This window comes from Callospermophilus lateralis, chromosome 6 (genome assembly GCF_048772815.1).
Source record: "Callospermophilus lateralis isolate mCalLat2 chromosome 6, mCalLat2.hap1, whole genome shotgun sequence".
Taxonomy (NCBI): Eukaryota; Metazoa; Chordata; class Mammalia; order Rodentia; family Sciuridae; genus Callospermophilus; species Callospermophilus lateralis.
The window spans coordinates 121104477-121129163 of record NC_135310.1 but is presented as its reverse complement, the minus strand read 5'-3'; the positions used below and the strand labels follow the sequence as shown (position 1 = coordinate 121129163).

General features: G+C 37.8%; 1 protein-coding gene and 1 pseudogene across 1 annotated transcript; one reads left to right on the top strand and one right to left on the bottom strand.

Annotated features, from left to right (window-relative positions):
• Window positions 1–1699: 1699 nt before the first annotated feature.
• Window positions 1700–2820, bottom strand: LOC143401990 (eukaryotic translation initiation factor 4E pseudogene; annotated as a pseudogene).
• A 19754-nt stretch (window positions 2821–22574) lies between these two features.
• On the top strand, window positions 22575–24044 carry LOC143400726 (ras-related protein Rap-1A-like). Its single transcript, XM_076857731.1, has 2 exons — window positions 22575–23158; window positions 23308–24044. Exons 1-2 carry the CDS (start codon window positions 22616–22618, stop codon window positions 23317–23319), a joined length of 555 nt encoding a protein of 184 aa, XP_076713846.1. The 5' UTR covers window positions 22575–22615; the 3' UTR covers window positions 23320–24044.
• Window positions 24045–24687: the final 643 nt, after the last annotated feature.

Genomic DNA, 24687 nt, shown 5'->3' with positions numbered 1-24687 from the left:
AAGAACAATGCTTAAGTTTTGAGTTTTCAGATAGCATTCTAAAAGCTATGGAAGAAATAAAAACTTGAAATAAAATATTTTTAAAGTCAAAAATTGTATTTTCAAGAACATAAAGTCTAAATGTTCTCCACAAATGTTGGATTTGTGAAGATGGAAAAATGATGCAATATGTCTGATCCCATATTTCACCATAGATGAGATGGAAGCTCTCTGGATTGGCCAGACAGAAGATAGAAGTGAGAACAAGAAAATAAGAAAATGCTGTGTGTGTCCCAGAAAGTGCCCCATACATTGCTCCTTTTGTGGGTAACATCAATGAAAACAAACAGAGAGGCAATGTACTGGATAAAGGCACCTATAGCAGAGGCGGCTAGAGCCTCATCCCCTGTGGACATTTATAATAGTATAATAACATTTCAATCCACTGCATGCTCAAGCTCATAAATTGAGATTATTAACACTATAACTTAGGCACTTTTATTATATAAAATATTGTATATTTCCTGAACATGTTAATCACCCAATATTTTAAATGTATGCCCTTCCGTAACCTCAAAATAAGTGGTTGAGGAGATGGTGATGCTATCTCATACCATTTTCACTAAAGGACCTACCTATTCTAGGTACATGATATATTTGCATATGACAGCATAGGAAAAAATAGTATATAACTGTGGAGAGCAGTGATAGAGAATGGGAAAGCAGTGACTGAGATAGGGAATTCTCTGATGACCTTATATCTGTGGCACACCAGGTACCTGGGAAAATTTCTGTGCAAGGGTACAGGATGCCTCACTGCTATGGTAATGCCCTGCCTGAGAAGGCTCTGTACAAGAGTCTTATCAGCTTCAACCATAATCTCAGGCACATAGCTCCTGGAAATAGAGGAATTCTCATGCTAGACAACCACAATGTTTCACCATGTTTTAAAATTTGTAGGACTGCTTTCTTACTTGAGTCATTTTTAAACAAAGTAAAATTACATAAGTAATACAAAGTGTTAAAATACAGCATAAAGATATGAAATCATGCATACTAATACTAGTTAGGAATGTGACTACGATGTTACTTTTTTATAATCCATAATTATATTCATGAAATCACACAAAGTCCCTTATTTGAATGAAATGCATCCATTTGTAGCAAAGCTTTGTAGTTAAAAAAAAAAACAAAGTATGCACAAAATTAATACTTATTCAACTTTTGTGACATATTCCTAGATTCTTCACCAATGTTACATGAGGGAAATGGAAAACTGGAATCAGAATCATCAGTGTTATCAAGTAGAGAAGCAAATAAATTAAAATCTAGCACCCATCATCAAGAGTACAGTAAATATAATGCTGTCAAAAGAAACAAACAAAATTGCAAGAAAACTGTATGCATCATACTCTTTCAAACCAGCAGAATATGCCCTGCATACAATGGGACATAAACTCAATTTTTTTTCTTATTAAGGTATAGAAATGCAAGTTCTTTTATATTGTCAATGGGTAAAACTTGTTTTTAATGGCAATTCTGCTAAGCTAATACAAAATGGACCAAGAACACATTTATGGAATCTGGGGGATTGTATTTATTGTAATTCTTTGGGATAGTGAACACTCAATTTTAATTTTTTTAAAAATGAACATCAAAGTACAAGACAAAGGTAAATGAGACTTCCTTATATCTTAGCAACATTTAGATGGAATCAAATTTAAATGCAGTCCACTCTGCTTTTGACGAGGTTTTGCTTTAGCCCCCAAATCTCAATTGCTTGAGGCAGTCTTCTTTGAGAACACTCAGAAGGCCTCTTCTTAAACACAAACCTATTTTTAGAGGTAGAGCCTCTCCTCTCTTAGTAGCTGTGTCTTCATGAGACTGATAACCAATCTCTATCTTTCCTTGTATACTCTCCCTATATGTATAACAGCTTCTCTGTTTTCACATTCAGTAAGTCCATGTTGCTGTCTTATCACCTGTCGCAGTCTGGCTGGGCACAAATCATGAGCCACTGAAGCAGGAACAAACTTTATTTCTGAACTCCACCAGCACACTCCACACACGCTCCTGGGAAAAATGCTGAACCACGCCACAAGGCGCCTCCGGGGGCACACTACTCCAACAGGAAATCCCTCCTCCGGAATTCCCTCCTACCACATTTCCCCAACCAATGAAAACTCTCCTGGAGTCCTGCAAGAGCTCCAAAGTAGCAGACCTAGGCAGACAGCAAGGGTCTAATCTCCAATTGAATGTGCATCTTAACATAATCATTATCATCTCAATGGCTTGCTGGGGTCACCTTTCAACCAAAAATGCCATGCTTCATTCCTACTTGGCTATGGCTCTCAGCAATCACCTTTAGCTCTACCATGAACAACAGCTCCACATACATCATCACTATGGTCATCAAAATATTCTCCAATAAGGCACAGCAGTGTCTCTAGACAAAAGCCATCGAGGTCACTTTGTCTTTGCTGTTTGTTCAGTGTCATGAGCCATCTTCCACCCCATTTGTTTTTCTCATCTTCCCACCCAGGCTCAATATCATCCTTAAAATTTGAGTAGTCACAGCCAGGCATTAAATTACTAGACAACTAGCTAAGGTTGTACAGAGCCCCAAAGTATTCAACTGCATCAAATCTAGAGGTCAGTAGAAGGTTTTGCTTGCCAAGTTTTACTTTTATCATTTTTTAAAACCCAGAATGCCCATCTGTTCTGTAGAGGATGCTTTACATAGAGTTCTGGGTTAACAATCACCTGATGAGAGTCTGTTTTCTCCTTTTCTGAAGGCAGCGGATTAGCAGTAGGGGTGATTCCCAGTTCCACAGTCACCATCCTATGTGAATCTCCCCAGTGATGTTTGAGGCTAAGTTACAAATGCCAAACTTAGACCTGAAACTGGAAGTGGCAGGTCTTATGTGACACAAATCAAGACAAGAGGGAAGAGGTGAGTACTTCAAGAAAAAGCAAAAATCTTATAAAGAAACAAGGAAAGAGGGAAGTGGTATAGCAAGTTACTAAAAAGTGGGAAAGCAAAATTTAAAAAAATAATAATAATAAATCAGGCTTTGGTATCCTGTGACCCAGAAGATCTGTTTGGTTCAGATTTCATTCTTGCAGATATTCATTTTTTAAAGCATGAATGTTAAATTCTAATTTTTGGTAGCTTCATCAGAATCATTTTCTTTCAAGGTTTGTAATGACAAAAAGAACAAACAAATGATTTGGATCTAAATAAATTGTTTTCTCTTGTGTTGAAAAATTGTGAAAATAGGTATCTTGCATGTATTGATAAGAAAATATCAAAGGGGTTGATAAGTTCTTTTATAGACTCTGTTTAAGGGTTCTGTTGATCATGTAAAAGGGACACATGGCTCTCAGATAAGCAATGTAGGACAACAGTTTTAACAACTCCATCATACTCAAAAACTAGTGATTTCTTGTTTTTCTAAATTTACAAAGGAATAAATGTTACTGGAAACCTGTTACTTATCTTGAGATTAGAAATTATACTAGAAAAAAATAAGTGTAGTTTGAGTGGGAAAATTAAGTATAGGTACACATTCTTGGTAAAACATAAAGTACAGCATATTTCTCTTTGGCATTTAGCCTGGCCCTTAATGAGGATCACACAGATAACTAACTCACCTGAAACTGGTGTCCCCTGTCTAAGACAAGGACTTAGGTACAGGTGGTATAACTGGGAACAGGAATGATGGAAAAGGATAGGGAAATGGTAAAGGAAGTGGGAAAACACACACACACAAAAAAGGGATGTGTTGTTAAAATTACTACTATGGGCAATGGAGATGATATTGCTGCCCAGTAGGCAGAACACCTTCCCTAACCATCACCTGAAGGACAAAAGTCTTACCTATTGTCTTCTACTCCTATTGGTTGAGGACTGCCTCCAGGGGCACTGACACCAGTAAGTTCCTAGGCTACACATTAACATAGGCCAGATGGGCTCCTGAATATGGCTCTGAGTAGCAGGACAAGATGTGCTTGAGGGAGGGAGTCTGGATTTCCTCATAACCCCCCACAGCAACTGCAGCTGACATCACATGGACCACAATGTCATGGTGGAGGGACTATATTCCAGCCCTTCTACTGCCAGGATCCAATTACAACCCTCATTAAACCTATTGCATCACTGAGTCTTCATGCTTATGGATGATTATAGTCATTATAAAAGACCTAATAAAGAAGGCAATTAAAGAATATTCCAATCCCTGATAGCCCCAAAACTGCTGTTGGTATTCATCTTCTCCCAGCTCTACTGCACATTCTTATTTCCCTCACCATGGGCCAGCATTATGACCTGCCCAGCTGGCTTCCCTGATGGGGAACCACAGGTTTCATCACCCCAGTCACCTCATCTTGCTATCATTGTTTTCTTACATCTAGTTTATCATATTTCTCTGGCTCTTTTAAAGACTTTAATCTTCAGTGACTGGATTAAAATGGTTCTGCTGCTTGTTTTATTTTATCTTTTCTGGGATTCACTGAGCCTCTTCAGTTTGTAAATTTCTGTATTTGAATATGAATTTATTTATTTTTCAAGTACATTTTATGCAACTAATCCCTTTCTTCTCTTCTCCAGTGACATGAACATTAGACCTTTTGATATTGTCGCACGGGTCCCTGAATCTCTGTTCACTTCTTTAATACTCATTTTGTTTTTCAAATTGTATACTGGATATTTACCCATCTTCAAAATCATTTGCACTTTTACCTGTCATTTCCATTGTGCTATTGAATCTGTCAGTGAATTCTTAGTTTGCTTAGGTCATTTTTTTATTCCAGATTACTGGTGGGGGGGGGGGTTGCTGGGGATTGAAACCAGGGACACTTAACCACTAAGTGACATCCCCAGACAGTTTTTTATTTGTTATTTAGAGTCAGGGTCTCACTGAGTTGCTTAGGGCCTCGATAAGGCTGAGGCTGAGGCTGAGGCTGCCTTTGAACTTGTGATTCTCCTTTCTCACCTTCCCAAGACACTGGAATTACAGACATGTGCCACCAAAACCAGCTCCATTTTTTTAGTATGGTGTGTTTCCCTGCTAAAAACTTCTAGAAGTGGTCATGTTTCCCTGGGATTATTTGTGTGACCAATAAGTTTGGATTATATTCCTCACATTTTGAATATACATGTGGGCTCTGTGTTCTATTAAATCCTCTGGAAAATGTTGAAATTTTTGCTTTAGCAGGCAACTACCTCATCAGGACTAGAAGGCAAGCTCTGTCCCATCTCTGTGGATGGTAGTACTGATGTCAGTACAGTTTCTCAATCCTTTGCAATGCTGCTCTGTGCCTTCCCTGAGCATATGCCAGTGTTTTGTTTGGCACTTGGATGGTGTTTTATTTTAGAGCCCAGCTCCTAATGCATATGGTGAGCTGGTGGAAGACTGTGCCACTCAGATGCAGCTTGGGGAACCTGGAATCCCCAGGAATTATGGTGAATTTATAGAATGACTGTCTCCTCTGTGCCATTTCTCCACACACTCTAGTTCCTATAGGTCCCTTTACCAGTTTCTCCATCCAGAAAGATGAGCTTCTCTCAAAGTAGTTTCTAGTACTGTTATATGATTCCACCCAACTAGAGATGCTTTTGAGGCAAATGCCAAAAGAAAATAGAGAAATATAATGTGGAAATACACCCAAGCTCCATAAGTCACAGTTTTTATGGCCGTCAAATGGGTTTTTCTCTCTGAGTTTTTAATACCTCCACCACTGCACTTCATGGTTTTGGCCATGCCAAGGACAGAGCTAGAACAGAAAAAGAAAAAAAGAACATAAAGCAAAAATAGACAAGGTGTATCTGCCACATAATCTCTATAACTTTCGAAGAAAGTTAGAAACAGGGAGTGCCTTTGGAGATTCCTCTGTATGCTCCATGACCACAGTTACCCCAGCCAAAGCCAAGAGAGAAAAGAGAGAAGAACCAGGACCCCCTCCCTGACTGCCATTTCTTCAGGTTCCACTTCCCTCCTGCTACTGGTTACTTTTCAAGGTCCATGGGTGGCTCTTTGCATATTCTGTTCAATATTTTTTATTATGATCACTGGGAAAGAGAGACTGTAGTGGGCCATGTTCCAACTTAGCCAGTACAGAAAGATTCCGAGCATTACAGCTAAAGAATGTTTTAGGAGATTATAGGATTCTAGGTTTCTCTGGGGGCCAAGGAGTTTCTTGGTGCATTTTAAAATTATCTTTCCATTATTTTCTGGATTCCATTCTTTCTGTTGAAAGTCAACCTTAAGTCTTATTCTTTTTTGAAAATAAGACACTTTTTCCTCTCATAATTTGAAAGCTTTTCCCTTTATCTTTGGTTTCCAGCAAGTTATTCACGCTATTTAAAGGCATATTTATTCAATTTATGATTGAAGTTGAGTTTCTCGAACCTGTGTTTTGTCTTTAATTGGTTTTAGAAAGTTCTCTGTTATTATGTTTCCTTTCCTGCATCCTTTATCACTTCTTTCTAAAACAATTTTAATTATATTAAGCCATTAGATAATGTCCCACATATCTCAAACATTCATTTCCTTCTTCTTTATTTTATTTTATGCTAATATATTATAGTGATTGGTGTCATCTAAAATTGGGGTTAACATCTTAGTGAGATTAATGTATACATATATTATTTGTTTCATTACATAATATGAACCAGGTAATATTACAAGTTAGATGGTAATGAATGCTCCCTAAAGAAAAAAAAAACATAATTGAGGACATAAGTAGGTATGGCTATTCTCAAACATACTATATAAACTGAGACTTGACTGACAAGAAAAAGCTAACTATTCAAAATCTACAGCAAACCACTCCAGTCATCAAGAACAGTAAGTGAAAACCCTAAAGCAGAGACCAACTTTGCATGTGAGAGCAACAAATAGGGTGACCGTATAGCTAAGTTAATTGGGAAACAAAAAGAATGCTATGTCATGAATGAGTAAATCCATAGAAAAGGACATAGTGAAGGAAGTGACTTGGATTACTCTGTTATTTTCTGAAAACTCCTGGCCACAGCTGACTGAAAGGGACATTGTGGTAATGCTGACTTTTCTCCACTGAAACCAGAACTTATGGTTTGAGAGATGAAAAAGGAAGAAGGCCATCATTCATTAAAGAAAACAAGTCATAAAATATATTAAAATAGAGCATAAGAGACAGGCAAGTCAATTATTTCTCATAAAGAATTATACTTAAATTAATATTCTGTGAGGTGAAGGAAAAGATTAACTTGAAATTGTTGTTTTGTTATGTTGGAGTGGTTGCTGTTACATTAAGTAGAAAAGGCCTATTGGGCCTAAAAGAACACTGATTTGCACATGATCTAATCTGTAATAAGACCATCACTCATAATTTCCATGGAAGAATATTTTATCTGAAAATTACTTATACTACTAATAGAAGTGAAAAAAATTAAGACAGCCCCATTCCCATATGTAGAGGGTTAGAATAAAACAGCTCTCAACCTCTTCCAGTGCATTCGTCCTGACTTCAGAAGGTGCAATGTTGAAGAGGATGCTTCCTGGGTAACCTTTGGTGTCATTTAGATTGACTAATCAGAAGCATTCTGTGAGAGTTGAACATGATTAGATGTTCTTTCAGCTGAAAAGGTACCTTATTTTTCTGTGTTAGAATGAGGAGAGATCTTCATATCTGATAACTCACTTTAGGGATATAAAGAGGCAACACACAGCAAGTCCCCTTTATTTTTTTTTTATTTTATTTTTTTATTGGTTATTCAAAACATTACAAAGATTTCAGAATCACATCGGTTACACATCCACATTTTTACATAATGCCATAATAGTAACTGTTGTATTCTGCTACCTTTCCTATCCTCTACTATCCCCCCTCCCCTCCCCTCCCATCTTCTCTCTCTACCCCATCTACTGTAATTCATTTCTCTCCTTATTTTTTTCCCATTCCCCTCACAAACTCTTATATGTAATTTTGTATAACAATGAGGGTCTCCTTCCATTTCCAAGCAATTTCCCTTTTCTCTCCCTTTCCCTCCCACTTCATGACTCTGCTTAATGTTAATCTTTTCCTCCTGCTCTTCCTCCCTGCTCTGTTCTTGGTTGCTCTCATTATATCAAAGAAGACATTTGGCATTTGTTTTTTAGGGATTGGCTAGCTTCACTTAGCATAATCTGCTCTAGTGCCATCCATTTCCCTGCAAATTCCATGATTTTGTCATTTCTTAGTGCTGCGTAGTACTCCATTGTGTATAAATGCCACATTTTTTTTATCCATTCATCTATTGAGGGGCATCGGGGTTGGTTCCACAGTCTAGCTATTGTGAATTGTGCTGCTATGAACATCGATGTGGCAGTATCCCTGTAGTACGCTCTTTTGAGGTCTTCAGGGAATAGTCCGAGAAGGGCAATAGGTGGGTCAAATGGTGGTTCCATTCCCAGCTTTCCCAGGAATCTCCATACTGCTTTCCATATTGGCCTCACCATTTTGCAGTCCCACCAGCAATGTATAAGAGTACCCTTTTCCCCACATCCTCGCCAGCACTTGTTATTGTTCGACTTCATAATGGCTGCCAATCTTACTGGAGTGAGATGGTATCTTAGGGTGGTTTTGATTTGCATTTCTCTGACTGCTAGAGATGGTGAGCATTTTTTCATGTACTTGTTGATTGATTGTATGTCCTCCTCTGAGAAGTGTATGTTCAGGTCTTTGGCCCATTTGTTGATTGGGTTATTTGTTTTCTTATTGTTTAATTTTTTGAGTTCTTTGTATACTCTGGATATTAGGGCTCTATCTGAAGTGTGAGGAGTAAAAATTTGTTCCCATGATGTAGGCTCCCTATTTACCTCTCTTATTGTTTCTCTTGCTGAGAAAAAACTTTTTAGTTTAAGTAAGTCCCATTTGTTGATTCTTGTTTTTAACTCTTGTGCTATGGGTGTCCTATTAAGGAATTTGGAGCCCGACCCCACAATATGTAGATCGGAGCCAACCTTTTCATCTATCAGACACAGAGTCTCTGATTTGATATCAAGGTCCTTGATCCATTTTGAGTTAACTTTTGTGCATGGCGAGAGGAGGGGATTCAGTTTCATTTTGTTGCATATGGATTTCCAGTTTTCCCAGCACCATTTGTTGAAGATGCTATCCTTCCTCCATTGCATGCTTTTAGCCCCTTTATCGAATATAAGATAGTTGTAATTTTGTGGATTGGTTTCTGTGTCCTCTATTCTATACCATTGGTCCACCCGCCTGTTTTGGTACCAGTACCATGCTGTTTTTGTTACTATTGCTTTGTAGTACAGTTTGAAATCTGGTATCGCTACACCTCCTGATTCACACTTCCTGCTTAGAATTGCTTTTGCTATTCTGGGTCTTTTATTTTTCCATATGAATTTCATGATTGCTTTATCTATTTCTACAAGAAATGCTGTTGGGATTTTGATTGGCATTGCATTGAACCTATAGAGAACTTTTGATAATATTGCCATTTTAATGATGTTAGTTCTGCCTATCCATGAACAGGGTATATTTTTCAATCTTCTGAGATCTTCTTCTATTTCTCTCTTTAGGGTTCTGTAGTTTTCATTGTATAAATCTTTCACCTCTTTTGTTAGGTTGATTCCCAAGTATTTTATTTTTTTTGAGGATATTGTGAATGGGGTAGATGTCCTCATTTCCAGTTCAGAAGATTTGTCGCTGATATACAGGAATGCCTTTGATTTATGCGTGTTGATTTTATATCCAGCCACTTTGCTGAATTCATTTATTAGCTCTAGTAGTTACTTTGTAGACCCTTTTGTGTCTTCTAGGTATAGGATCATATCATCCGCAAATAGTGATAATTTAAGTTCTTCTTTTCCTATTTTTATGCCTTTAATTTCTTTCGTCTGTCTAATTGCTCTGGCCAGTGTTTCGAGAACTATATTGAATAGAAGTGGTGAGAGAGGGCATCCCTGTCTTGTTCCAGATTTTAGAGGGAATGCCTTCAGTTTTTTTCCATTTAGAATGATGCTAGCCTGAGGCTTAGCATATATAGCTTTTATAATTTTGAGGTAAGTTCCTGTTATCCCTAGTTTTTCTAATGTTTTAAACATAAAGGATGCTGTACTTTGTCGAATGCTTTTTCTGCGTCCACCGAGATAATCATATGGTTCTTATCTTTAAGTCTATTGATGTGGTGAATAACGTTTATTGATTTCCGTATATTGAACCAGCCTTGCATCCCAGGGATGAATCCTACTTGATCATGGTGCACAATCTTTTTGATATGTTTTTGTATACGATTTGCCATAATTTTATTGAGGATTTTTGCGTCTAAATTCATTAGGGATATTGGTCTGTAGTTTTCTTTCTTTGAGGTGTCCTTCTCTGGTTTGGGAATCAGGGTGATATTGGCCTCATAGAATGAATTTGGGAGTTCTCCCTCTTTTTCTATCTCCTGAAATAGATTATGGAGTATTGGTATTAGTTCCTCTTTAAATGTTTTGTAAAACTCTGCTGTATATCCATCCGGTCCTGGGCTTTTCTTGGTTGGTAGTCTTTTGATGGCTTCTTCTATTTCCTCCCTTGATATTGATCTGTTTAGGTTGTTTATATCTTCCTGATTCAATCTGGGTAGTTCATATGTCTCAAGGAATTTATCTATGCCTTCACTATCTTCTATTTTATTAGAGTATAGGGTTTCAAAATAATTTCTAATTATCGTCTGTATTTCTGAATTGTCTGTTGTGATGTTGCCTTTTTCATCCCGTAAGCTAGTAATTTGGGTTCTCTCTCTTCTTCTCTTTGTTAGTGTGGCTAGTGGTCTATCAATCTTATTTATTTTTTCAAAGAACCAACTTTTAGTTTTGTCAATTTTTTCAATTGTTTCTTTTGTTTCGATTTCATTGATTTCTGCTCTAATTTTAATTATTTCTTGCCTTCTACTGTATTTGCTGCTGATTTGTTCTTCTTTTTCGAAGGTTTTGAGGTGTAGTATGAGGTGATTTATTTGTTGGCTTTTCCTTCTTTTAAGGAATGAACTCCATGAAATGAATTTTCCTCTTAGTACTGCTTTCATAGTGTCCCAAAGATTTCGATATGTTGTGTCTGAGTTTTCGTTTACCTCTAAGAATTTTTTAATTTCCTCTTTGATGTCTTCTGTAACCCTTTGTTCATTCAGTAGCATATTGTTTAATCTCCATGTGATGTAGGGTTTTTCCTTTCTCATTTTATTATTGATTTCCAATTTCATTCCATTATGATCAGATAAAATGCATGGTAGTATCTCAACTCCTTTGTAATTGCTAAGCTTTGCCCTGTGACATAATATATGGTCTATTTTTGAGAAGGATCCATGTGCTGCTGAGAAGAAAGTGTATCCGCTTGATGTTGGGTGGTATATTCTGTATATATCAATTAAGTCTAAGTTATTAATTGTATTATTGAGCTCTATGGTTTCTTTATTCAATTTTTGTTTGGAAGATCTGTCCATTGGTGAGAGAGGTGTATTAAAATCTCCCATGATTATTGTGTTGTGTTCTATTAGACTCTTGAACTTGAGAAGAGTTTGTTTGATGAACGTAGCTGCACCATTGTTTGGGGCATATACATTAATGATCGTCAAGTCTTGTTGGTGTATGGTTCCCTTGAGCAGCATGTAATGTCCTTGTTTATCCCTTTTGATTAACTTTGGCTTGAAGTCTATTTTATTTGATACAAGTATGGACACCCCTGCTTGCTTCCGGGGTCCGTATGAGTGATATGATTTTTCCCAACCTTTCACCTTCAGTCTGTGTATGTCTTTTCCTATCAGATGAGTCTCCTGTAGGCAGCATATTGTTGGATCTTTTTTTTAAAATCCATTCTACTAGCCTATGTCTTTTGATTGGTGCATTTAAGCCATTAACATTTAGGGTTACTATTGAGATATGGTTTGTATTTCCAGCCATATTTGGTTATGTATGATACTTAACATGATTAGTTTTTCCTCTATGCTTAGTTTTTCCTTTATTGTACTACCTCCCGTTGTTGGTTTTCATTGTTATTTTTCATTTCCTCTTCCTGTAATGTTTTGCCAAGGATGTTTTGAAGAGCTGGTTTTCTAGCGGCAAATTCTTTTAACTTTTGCTTATCGTGGAAGATTTTTATTTCATCTTCAATCCTGAAGCTTAATTTCGCTGGATACATGATTCTTGGTTGGAACCCTTTTTCTTTCAGCGTTTGAAATATGTTGTTCCAGGATCTTCTAGCTTTCAGAGTTTGTGTTGAAAGATCAGCAGTTATCCTGATTGGTTTACCCTTAAATGTAATCTGCTTCCTCTCTCTTGTGGCTTTTAATATTCTCTCCTTATTCTTTATGTTGGGCATCTTCATTATTATATGTCTTGGTGTGGATCTCTTATGATTTTGTATATTCGGTGTCCTGTAGGCTTCTAGTATTTGGATTTCTTTTTCATTCTTTAAATCTGGGAAGTTTTCTAGTATTATTTCATTGAATAGATTACTCATTCCCTTGGTTTGGACCTCTGTACCCTCTTGTATCCCAATAACTCTTAGGTTTGGTTTCTTGATGTTATCCCATAATTCTTGGATGTTCTGCTCATGATTTCTTAACATTCTCGCTGAGCTGTCTATGTTCTTTTCAAGTTGAAAAACTTTGTCTTCGTTGTCTGAAGTTCTATCTTCTAAGTGTTCTACTCTGCTGGTAATACTCTCATTTGAGTTTTTAATTTGGTTTATTGTTTCCTGCATTTCCAGGATTTCTGTTTGTTTGTTTTTTATATCCTCTATCTCCCTATAGAGTTAATCTTTTGCTTCTTGGATTTGTTTATGTAATTCATTGTCAAAGTGATTTTTCATTGTCTGAATTTGATGAATAATGTCTTCCTTGAGACTCCAGATCATCTGAAGCATGTATATCCTGAACTCTTTGTCTGACATTCCATCAGCTGCAGATATTACCTCATCTAATGTTGAATTGACCTGTATTGTTTGTGGTCCTTTCTTTCCTTGTCTTTTCATACTGCTCATGATTCTTTTTAGCTTTGTGAAACTGTTGAGCTAATGTTTTTCCCCTTATATATTTGTATTGTTCTTGAATAGCTCCAATATCCCTCTTTTTCGGAGAAAGACAATGTTAACAGATCCCAATATCAACAGTACATTATCTAAGGACAAGTTTTCATTATTAATACATTTATAGTTAGATTCTAAGACTATAGATATTGAATTTAATTATTACTTAAGAATATATTCCTTAGTTTCATAAAAGGCGTACCATATTTGGTGGCATATAGAAAACTTAATTTCAGACGAAGGATGTTATACTTAAGGAGAAAGGAGTGAGGGAATGAGGTTAAACTAACTTAGCACCTTTGGAGAACTCTAACCACTCGACTGGTAATTTATGGAAGAATGTATAGACTCAACCTCCTATTTAGATAGTTACCCTATGTATAGATAGCAAAAGTTAGGAGATTGAAAGTGGTATAGAGAGAATATGAATTAAAAAAAAAGAAAAGAAAAGAAATAACAAGGAAGAAAAGAGAAATAATAGAAGGGAAAGGGAAGTAAGATAGAAATACAGAAAAAAAAATGGGGGGGAGGTGGGGTATATGCAATTCCTCTATATTATATTACTTTGGTAATTCAGTTGTTCATGCTCAGTTCTTGGTTTCACATATGCTGAAGTTGTGGAAGAGAGAGAAGAAAAGAGAAAGAGAGGGAAAAAAAATGTCTCTCAGAACACTGTTTTCCTTGCTTCCAGTAGGTGGCATTGTCTATTCCTAGTTTGAGCCTCTGTATTCAGGGTGGTGGGTATAGCCAGTGTGAAGGGAAATGAGCTACCACTTGTATCTTCCCTACTCTAGTCTCTGAGGTAGAAACCAGGTGCCTCTACAGTTGTTGTTTTGTGTTGATAGCTACAATCCCCAAAAGCTTGTGGGAAATATTTTGAGTTATCGCAGCTAAGGGTGGGGGAGTTGGAAACCGGGTACCTGGATCAGCCGCAACTGTGCTAGTAGCCACACCCCCTTTGATGGGTTTTAAGGGTTGATGGGCTTCCTGGAGACTAGCGCTCGGGCGGGACCGGACTTCCTCCTCCGGTCTGGCTGAGCAGCTGGCGCCTTCCTGCTCCGGTCTGGCTGGGCGGCTGGCGCGGCTTCCTGCTCCGGTCTGGCTGGGCGGCTGGCGCGGCTTCCTGCTCCGGTCTCAGACAAAATAAAATTTTATAGATATGACATATTAATTGCAGATCCTGGCAAAGAGCTAGAACCCCAAGATAAAGCCATGTTATATGTTTTTAAAGGGGACAAAACAGAGGCTGTGATGAGGAAGCAGTTGAGAAAAGTTCCCTGGGTTATTTAACTGAGTTATTTATCAACACATGTATTTTTCATGGCATTCAGAGGAAGCCCTTCAGGAAATAACTGCACAAGGATGACTTGACACCTCTGAGTCTATTGATACCCCAGTTCCAGCAGCAACCAGAGGTGAAATAGAGTAACAGGAAGTAGGTCAGGTTAAGCTGAAAGTTAATAGGAGTTTTTCAAATTCTAAATCTAATCCAGAGAAGAATAGACATGTAATTATTATTACAGTTATAACAACTATTTCTATTAGTATAAACAATAATAACTATCATTTTTCAATCTTAATATGTGCCTGACATGGCACATTTAAAATATCTTGACACAACTAACCTGAACAGACTATAGGGTAATTATTATTATCTAAATTTTCAGATAAGGAAACCATGCTTCAGTCTGAGTAACTTGCCCAACATCACAGTTTATCATTTGTTTTAAAGATGTGCCTTTGATCATCAGTCTTAAACTTCATGCAAATACTTTAGTCATTTATATTAAAAATGTTTGAACAAAATATTGAAACAATGAAATCACATAATTTCAAATAACACAGCTTGTGTAAATCCATCAAATACATCACCAAGAACAAGCCTGAGGGTTATCAATGGAATTGGAAGAGTGACAATGACCACAACACTCTACAATTGTCCTGTAAATAACACCCCAATTTTAATTTCTGCTAATATTAGTATCAAATATGAATTTAGTTAATGATAGGTATTAACTTATTTAAGTGCTTTCAAAGCCAGGTGCACACACCTGTCGTCCCAGCCACTTAAGTGGCTGCAGCAAAATGGCTTGAGCCCAGAAGTTCAGGACCAGCCTGGGCAGCACAGCAAGACTCGTCTCTGAGAAGAAAACAAGTGCTTTCACAGTACTGATAATGTTTGAAATGAGACAGACATTCATATTTTAACCCCCTCAGTTGCACTCTCCTAATGAATTACTGAGTAATTCCTTTAAATTTTTATTAAGCAAATAAAATCTTCATGTCAGTCTTTGAAATAATTAATTTGGCAAATTTATTCATTCTTTATATATCACGTATGGAAAAGAACTGGAAATCCACTGAGGAGAACAGAGAAGGCTGGTTAATCAGACATGTTCCTTGTCCCACGATTGTATCTGGATAAATTTGGGGGTTACATAAGGAAATCCTGTCCATAGTCTGCTTTTGGTTTTGCCCCCTCCCTATTACCTATAGCATCCTGATTTTCTGTTTTTTTTAAACTTGAAATGTTCAAAAATCAATGCAAAGAATTCAATATGGATTTAATAGCAATTTACTGAATGCCTAAAATGTGTTTCTCTACCTGCTGAAAATATAGATAAAATAGTTCCTCTGATGTGTATGTATTCCACTGGGATACACACGCTACAGTGTTTTTCAAATAAAATATTTGGCCTCCAATTACCACTCTACCAGGGGTTACAAAGTAACATAGAAGAAAAGTTGGCATGGTCCCTGCCTCATGGAGCTTAGATTTGAACAGATGTGACAAATAGGTATTTTTAAATTGTGTTAAGATCTCATAGAAGAGCATTAGAGGCAAGAGAGGTCTCCGTCGCCATCTGTTGGTCGAAGTGCACCATTGCGTCCTGGAGCAGTGACTGGGAAGTTGCAGAGCAGAGCAGGACTCAAGTGCAAGATTAGGCTTCTGATTTATTTATTTTTTTTTTTTTTTTTAAGATGTTGGCGATCCAAGCCAGGCATGCTCGGCAAGTACTTAGTATGTTTGAAGAAAAAGGAGAGTGTATTTGGAACAGAGTAAGTTGGTTGGATAATTGCAGGGATCAAGGTAGGAGAGGCAAGCAAAAAAAAAAAAAAAAGGAAAAAATTATGTAAGGCATGTAACTCCCATTAGGAGTTTCTATTTCTTCCTAATGGTAATGAGATCAAATACCTCTACCCTAAAACATGGCTGTCTCAGTTCATAAAAGTCATAAAGAAATATGGAAATTTTCACAGCATTTATTTTCTGGGTTTTTTGTTGTTGTTTCTTCTAAGAAAAAATATGTATTTTTTTCTAGTTTTCCCCCCTTTTCTCCATTTTTTTGTTTGTTTTGGGGGGAGGTTATCTGTTTGTTTTTTACTGGGATTAGACCCAGAGGCATTTTATCACTGAGCCACATCCCCATTCCTTTTTATTATTTATTTATTTATTTATTTATTTATTTATTTATGAGACAAGATATTGTTAAGTTGCTGCAGATCTCACTAAGTTGCTGAGGCTGGCCTCGAACTTGAGATCTTCTTGCCTCAGCTTCATAAATTGCTGGGATTGCAGGTGTGTGCCACTGCCCCTGGCTGTATTCTCAATATCAAGGAGACAGTACCCAGGAGTAGAAACTGAAGAAAAGTAAACCAGGGGGAAAGAAATCAGGAATAAAAAATCACCATGCATTTCCCCTTCAAGGTCGTGATCTCCACAGCATTCATGTCTCCCAAACTATCACATCATCAAGAAATTTCCTCTATGTAGTGTCCATTCTGTTCCTCAAATCACATGCTTCTAACATTTCCTGAACCAGAGACAGAGAATTCTGACCCCGACCCCACCTTTTCCTATAGAATATGCAACACACATTCTGTCAGAGAAGACACATGCTAGTCTTCCCTCAGATTGGTAGCATTCTTACTCTAGGGGTTAAGAAAACCCTTAGGGAATCAACCAAATTCTGTTACATACACGTATGAATATATCACAATGAATTCCACCTTTATGACAAATTATAATGCAAGAAAAACGAAGAAGAAAACCCTTAGGACACGAACACACACACACACGCACACACACACACACACACAAACTTTCGGGTGATAAACATTGAGATAAGATGTAAAACCTGAATTCTCCATCTGGGGAAGATGACAGCAAAGGATAAAGGGCTCTAATGAATATGGTCAAGATGGAGGGAAGGAAAAATATATAATTCAGGTGAGGCCTTTCCAAAAAAAAATAAAACAAACAAACAAAAAATACCCTGTGCAGTTCTCTGCTCGCTAACTGCTCTAAGGGAGGATGAAGTCTTTCATTCAATAATTAGGACTAAAAGAGTCTAAATGGAAATACGATGGGAGTATACAAACTGGTGGAAAGAGAACCAAACCGTAAATCAAAAAACCTGAGCTCTAGACCTGGCCCTGCCACCAAGTGCCTGAAGGAACCCAGATAAGCAATTTAGAGGAGCAGGGCCTCAATTTTTTCTACTTCACTCTTTCATTCAACAAATATTTATTCAGGGGGACTGCACTAGGTGATGATAATACATTAGTGGAGAAAATGTCGGGGGTCAGGGTGCAGGAGCGGAATTCCTGCCCTGGTGGAGCTCAGCTCTAGGAGGACCACATAGGATCTACAGGATGCAGGGACTGACCCAGGTCGCCCACTTGTCCTCCAGCCTGACGCCCTACAATTGGGTCCCTAGAAGCAGGAGGGCTTCAGGGGCTGGTCTGGAAAGCTGCCCATCACCTCTTCTCCTGTCCCTGGTTTTCCATATCCCACCGTCGCCGCTGTCAGAACCTCGCAGATTGATGTAATGTGAGAAAGAAGAGAGAGGCAAAGGCTGCCTGGGGAGAGCCCCTGTGAATAGTCGGGTTTCCACGGGGATTTCCGCCGCAACAGACCTTAAACTTCGGTCTCTGTCGCCATCTGTTGGCCGAAGTGCACCATTGCATCCCGGAGCAAAGACTGGGAAGTTGCACTGCAGGGCAGGACTCAAGTGCAAGACTAGGTTCTGAATTTTTTAAAGATGTTGGAGATCCAAGCCAGGCATGCTCGGCAAGAACACTGCCACCGAGCTACACCTCTAGCCCAAGTTTCTAAACTTCTTTCATCCGGAATTTTATTCAGTATTTCATCTAGCATCTGACAGTGCCCCTCATTGTGACATGAAAAACCAGTCTTCTGTTATCTCATCTGCCATGTAAGGACACTAGAGATGAGATTTTATACCCCCCAAAACGCCACCCACAGAAGACCTGCTACTGTCTCTCCTCCACCTTACCTTCCCCCACCCACGGCACATTCTGGGTCAGAAACCTAGGAGGTCCCCACACCTCCCTGGGATAATGATGAAAATGAAAACTTCTTATGAAGTAAGCTGACAGAGTGCAGCTTCAAGCCAAATCCTGAACGACATCTTTGCTCTCAGACGCAGTTTACAGAATCTTATTCTCTCTGGTGATGTATTAAACACCAGGATGACAGGAAAAGATAGAGGACTCTAATGAATGTGGTCAAGATGGAAGAAAGGAAATATACATAACTCAAGTGAGACCTCTCCAAAAACAAAAGAAAATACCCTCTTCAGTTCTCTGCTGAATAACTGCTCTAAGAGAAGATGAAGGGGCAGTTTACAGAATAGTGATTATGTTTAATTCTGAATATGTATTTAATACAAATAGTATTAAACATTTGGATAAGATGTAAGAGCCCTCCCATTTTGCATGGACCTAATCACCAGGCATAAGGGCTCCAAAGGCCAATGTAGAAGATCTAGGTCCACCCACACATTATTCAGATGATGATGTAAGTCAATCACTGCTGAAATGCAAGAAACCTGGTCTTGGAGACCAGGAATCCCTATCACTGTCAATCCACCAAAATCATGCCTCAAAACTGTTACTGGTGGGATGTCCAGATGAGGCCCAGGTTCTTGACTTCCCAATCAAACAAGTAACCAAGAAACACAGAAATAACAGAGCATAGATTTATTGAAAGGGAAAGGGAAAGTAACACTCCTAAAGTAGAGCAGAGTGGGTCAAGCTAGAGCATGACCCAAGGTCTCAATGTCTGGTCAGTTTCTCTTATGTGCTGAGCTGTGCCTTGGTCCTCTCTCTGCACAGGATGATTGAAGAATATGTCCTATTGGTTCCCAATGGGTACTTGATTTTACCTAATTAGAATACAGAACCTGTGATTGGAGTTGCCATGGGCAATAAGCCCTCTAGAGCAGAGATTGTCATGGTAATGGGACTTATTGCCATAAGGCAGCCATACTGTACTCCAACCCACATTTTTCTTGTACCTTCCACTATCTTAACACCCCTAAACTCCTACCTCATTTTCCCCTGAGAGACATGATCCCAAAATTCTTTCGGGGTGGCTGAGGAACTGGAGGTCTCATCTCCTGTAGTTGATTCAGGCACGTTGTGGTCCTTCTCCCTGCCTAATTGGGGACCATGACCCTCTCACCCTATCTGTCAAAAAGAGACAGCGGGGCATTTGGGTGCATTTGTGGGATTGGTTTGAAGTCCTGCTGCAGCACCAGCTGGAGTGTGACAGCCTCTAGATGAGAAGAGATCAACCATGACAGTAGGTTTAACAGGAAGGGTCCAAGCAACAGAGCTAGAAGGAGCATCAGAAAGGATCCCACCAGGATGGCACAAAAACACCCAGCTGTAATTTTGACCATGATCCCTATGAATCTGATGGTTGCTGCCTAATCCTGGAAGGACAGACTGCTATTTTTTTTTTTTGTTACATCTCTAACTATACCAGATTGGTTTATATAAAATTGCCATCTTTCTTCCAAGAAGAGACACAGTCTCTTGGTGGTAAATAGATATGATCATCTCCACTTTTGGAGAGTGACTGCTGTTAGTGAGTCCACCTGGTTCTGCAGGGTAACTATGCCTGTTGCTGTTTCACAGAGATCTTTAGATAAATCTAGATGATAGGAGAGGGAGGTGGATAGACCTCCTATCACTGTATCCATCCCAGCAATTATTCACAATCCTACTAGACGAGGAATGAGTGATATAGCCCATTTAGCTCTGATGGATGCTGTGCTTGAGGTTAGATTGAAAGTCAGAAACACAGATCCAGTCCATCCATGTAGGAGGTGAGGAAGTTTGGTAGGTTTGTGAGATTAGGCTCAAATGGACTCAGGACAAACTTGTCACTCTATCAGAGTCCTTTGTGGTACTTACTAGGCTCTCCTGCACAAGAACCCTCTCTTTATAACCACCTAGTTTACTGGCTTTTAGGAGGACTGATGCAAGTATACATCACAAGATTGTCTTTCCTTTTACATGTCCACTTAATGGCTGTGCTTTGGCTGTACTGACTGCCAGGACTTAAGATTAAATTGTTCAAAAATAGACCTTGTCCTACACTCAGGGCCATTGAGATTCCTCAGGGATCACTCTTGGGAACTTGTGAGAAGAAGCTTGGCCTCTTTAGCTTTCCTCTACCAGCCATTTCATCTGCCAGGATGGGTCAGACTCTTGCTGACCACTCATGGCTTCCTTTGGAAGCATCAGGGACATCTCCTTCTCCAATAAGTCTCTGCAGAATATTCATTGGTTGCTTCCTGTTCTCTAGGGTCCTCACAGCTCCCTGATCAGGAGGTCAAATGACTTGCCAGAGTTGATGTCCCTTAGAGTATTCCCATCATTCCCTGGGTCCCAGCTGACCCTAGAGGGCAAGGGTCAAAATATTGACTGCTTTTTCCTTAGCCCTTTTACTTCCTTGGCTTTTGTCTTCAAATTTTTATTTTAAATATCCAATAGGCCAGTTTCACCAATCTTGAGGAGGGAGTAATGGGTTTTATCTTTAATGTCTATAATTTTACAGTTATCTCTTTCATTGACTTAGGGACAATATTTAGGGTAACTCTTAGTACTGGAAGTCAGCATTATATCCTCTCAATCCCGTAGGTGATAACTTATTGTCTTAAATTAACTCCGGTTGTTCTGTTAGAGTAGTAATTCTGCAAAGCACTGACAGACAATGGGTATAAAATTTTACAAAAGCAAAACTGTTGTATAATAACTTTGATCCAAGAAGCATAATTTCTATAATAACACGAATGTATCTTTTGTATCTATTTAGCCTCCATAAAGACCCATGTATTTCTTCTACAAAGATCCATATATTTTTACCAACTCAATCACATAAAAAATCCTTTACAAATTTTTCTTTATTTTAAACCTTTACAAACTTTAAATACTTTTTATAATTGACCCAAACTTTTTACTTTATTTTGTATTATATCTCCTTTGTTTTGAGATCTCAGTAATCTTCACAACAAAAATCTATCTTTTGAACATACTTTATCTTTTATGTGGTGCTGAGGATCCAACCCAGTGCCTCAGGAATGCTAGGCGAGCGCGCTACTACTTGAGCCATAGCCCCAGCTCAACATACTTTATCTTTTATGAGTTTAACTTTTTTATCTGTTCTTGTCAGATATTCATGACAGTAGAGTGTATTTGGACATATTATACATACATAGAATATAACTCTCCATCCTTGTGGTTGTACATGGTGAGAAATTACACTGGTCATATATTTATATATGAACATAGGAAAGTTTTGCCCAGTTCATTCTTCTTTCTTTCTTATTCTCATACCTGCTCTCTTCCCTTCACTCCCCTTTGTCTAATCCAATAAACTTCTGTTCTTCCCCCATCCCATGTGTGTTAGCATCATATATCAGAGAGAACATTCAGTCTTTGGTTTGTGGGGTTGGCTTATTTTAATTAGCATGATCATCTCCAGTTCAATCTATTTTACTGGTAAATGCCATCATTTCATTCTTCTTTATGGCTGGGTAATATTCCATTGTGTATATATACCACATTTTCTTAATCCATTCATCTGTAGTAGGGCACCTAGGTTGGTTCCATAGCTTAGCTATTATGAATTGAGCTGCTATAAACATTGATGTGGGTGTGACACTATAGTATGCTAATTTTAAATCCTTTGAGTATATGCTGAGTAGGATAACTGGGTCAAACAGTGGTCCCATTCCATATTTTCTGAGGATGAACATAACTTCAAATGAGTTTAATTCTAGCCTACTTTGGAGCCACCTCAACTTGTCTCATCTTATTAGGGTGAGAGGCAGAGACCTATCTCAGGTGAGACAAGGTTCTTGAGGAATCTTAAGAGTTTTTATTTTTGAAGCTGATCCTTGCCTCATTTTAAATGTTAGTCTACAAAGTTATCATATATTGTTTCCTGAGCCTATCTGAATATCATTTAACAAAACATGCATTATATCTAAAGCAGGAAGCAAACAGAAGTCAGGGCTCTAAACTTCTTTTTTGTGGAAAAAGTGATAAAATATTTTTATTTTTCCATATTGTCAAACTTTTAAGCAAATCAGACTCCTCTTTTACTATTTTAAAAAATACATACATTTGAGGCCGCCGCTGCCGTCGCCGCGGCGCAGAGCTGGAGCCAGAGCCAGAGCCACGGCCGCCAAGAGGAGGGAGGAGGAGGAGGCGGTGGTGGAGGAGGCGCTGGACCCCGGGGATTGTCAGTATTTAAACAGACCACATCATGCGTGAGTACAAGCTAGTAGTCCTTGGTTCAGGAGGCGTGGGGAAGTCTGCTCTGACAGTTCAGTTTGTTCAGGGAATTTTTGTTGAAAAATATGACCCGACGATAGAGGATTCCTACAGAAAGCAAGTTGAAGTAGATTGCCAACAGTGTATGCTGGAAATCCTGGACACAGCAGGAACAGAGCAGTTTACAGTGATGAGGGATTCATATATGAAGAATGGCCAAGGATTCGCACTGGTATATTCTATTACAGCTCAGTCCACATTTAATGACTTGCAGGACTTGAGGGAACAGATTTTATGGGTTAAGGATACAGAAGATGTTCCAATGATTTTGGTTGGCAATAAATGTGACCTGGAAGATGAGCAAGTAGTTGGCAAAGAACAGGGCCAGAATTTAGCAAGACAGTGGTGTAACTGTGCCTTTTTAGAATCTTCTGCAAAGTCAAAGATCAACGTTAATGAGATATTTTATGACCTGGTCAGACAGATAAATAGAAAAACACCAGTGGAAAAGAAGAAGCCTAAAAAGAAATCATGCCTGGGGCTGGGGATGTGGCTCAAGCGGTAGCGCGCTCGCCTGGCATGCGTGCGGCCCGGGTTCATACAAACAAAGATGTTGTGTCCGCCAAATACTAAAAAAAAATAAAATAAATATTAAAAAATAAATAAATTAAAAAGAAATCATGCCTGCTGCTCTAGACCCGAAGTCAGCAGCAGCTCTGAGCCAGATTACAGGAATGAAGAACTGTTGCCTACTTGGAAAGTGCCAGCATTCCAGACTTCAAAAAATAAATCTGAAGAGGCTTCTCCTGTTTTATATATTATGTGAAGAATTTAGATCTTATGTTGGTTTGCACAAGTTCCCTGGAGAAAAAAAAAATTGCTCTGTGTATATCTCTTGGAAAATAAGACAATAGCATTTCTCCTTTGCAATAGCAGTTATAACAGATGTGAAAATAAATATACTTGACTCTAATACAATTATACAAAAGAGCATGGATGCATTTCAAATGTTAGATATTGCTACTATAATCAAACGATTTCATATTGACCTTTTTATCATGATTCCTCCCTGTTAAGCACTAAAAGTTGAATCATTATACTTTATATCTGTAATGATATAATCAATTATGAAATTTCCCCTCAAACTCATTGCAGCAGATAACTTTTTTGAGTCATTGACTTCATTTTATATTTAAAAAATTATGAGATATCATCTGTCATTATATTCTAATTAAAATTGTTTGTGCATAATGCTTTGGAAAAAAATGGGTCTTTTATAGGAAAAACTGGGATAACTGATTTCTATAGCTTTCAAAGCTAAAATATATAATATACTAAACCAACTCTAATATGGCTTCTTGTGTTTTACTGTCAGATTAAATTACAGCTTTTATGGATGATTAAATTTTAGTACATTTTCAAAAAAATAAAAATAAAAATAAATAAATAAATAAAAAATACATACATTTAAACTTAAATTTCCATTCCACTATAAAGAGTGACATAAAGTTTTTAATGCACTTATTGATGACTGGTTACCTTTATTCAGTTACAGAACATTGAATACCATAAAGAGAACCAGAGTTATTAAAAAGATCACTTAAAAGACTTTACAGATTTTGTTAAAGAAGTTAATAAGCCAAGAGTACTTGAGTTCATATTTAGAACTTTATGTTCTGTATTTTAACTTTGCGAATTAATCAAGTATCTTCTCTAACAAACATATTTATAAATGTTTATATCATTTATGCTAAATCTAGTTTACCCATTTTAATTGTTGATTTTTTATTACCAATGAAAATGAATGCTAATGTTTAGAGCCATCTTTTTCTGATGAAGAAAAACCTTAAAAGCACTGGACGTGATACATTTTATAGAAACCAACATTCTTGACTGGCTGACCACCTAGAAAAACATGTGGATTAGTAATTTTTAAGACATATTTACTTTTATCTTTTGGATAATTTAAATTGACCTTTTTGTTAAAGGTTTATTTAAGTCATTAGAACTAAAAGTCATTTGAACCCATTTTTAAAAAAATTTATCCATAAACCAGATCATATG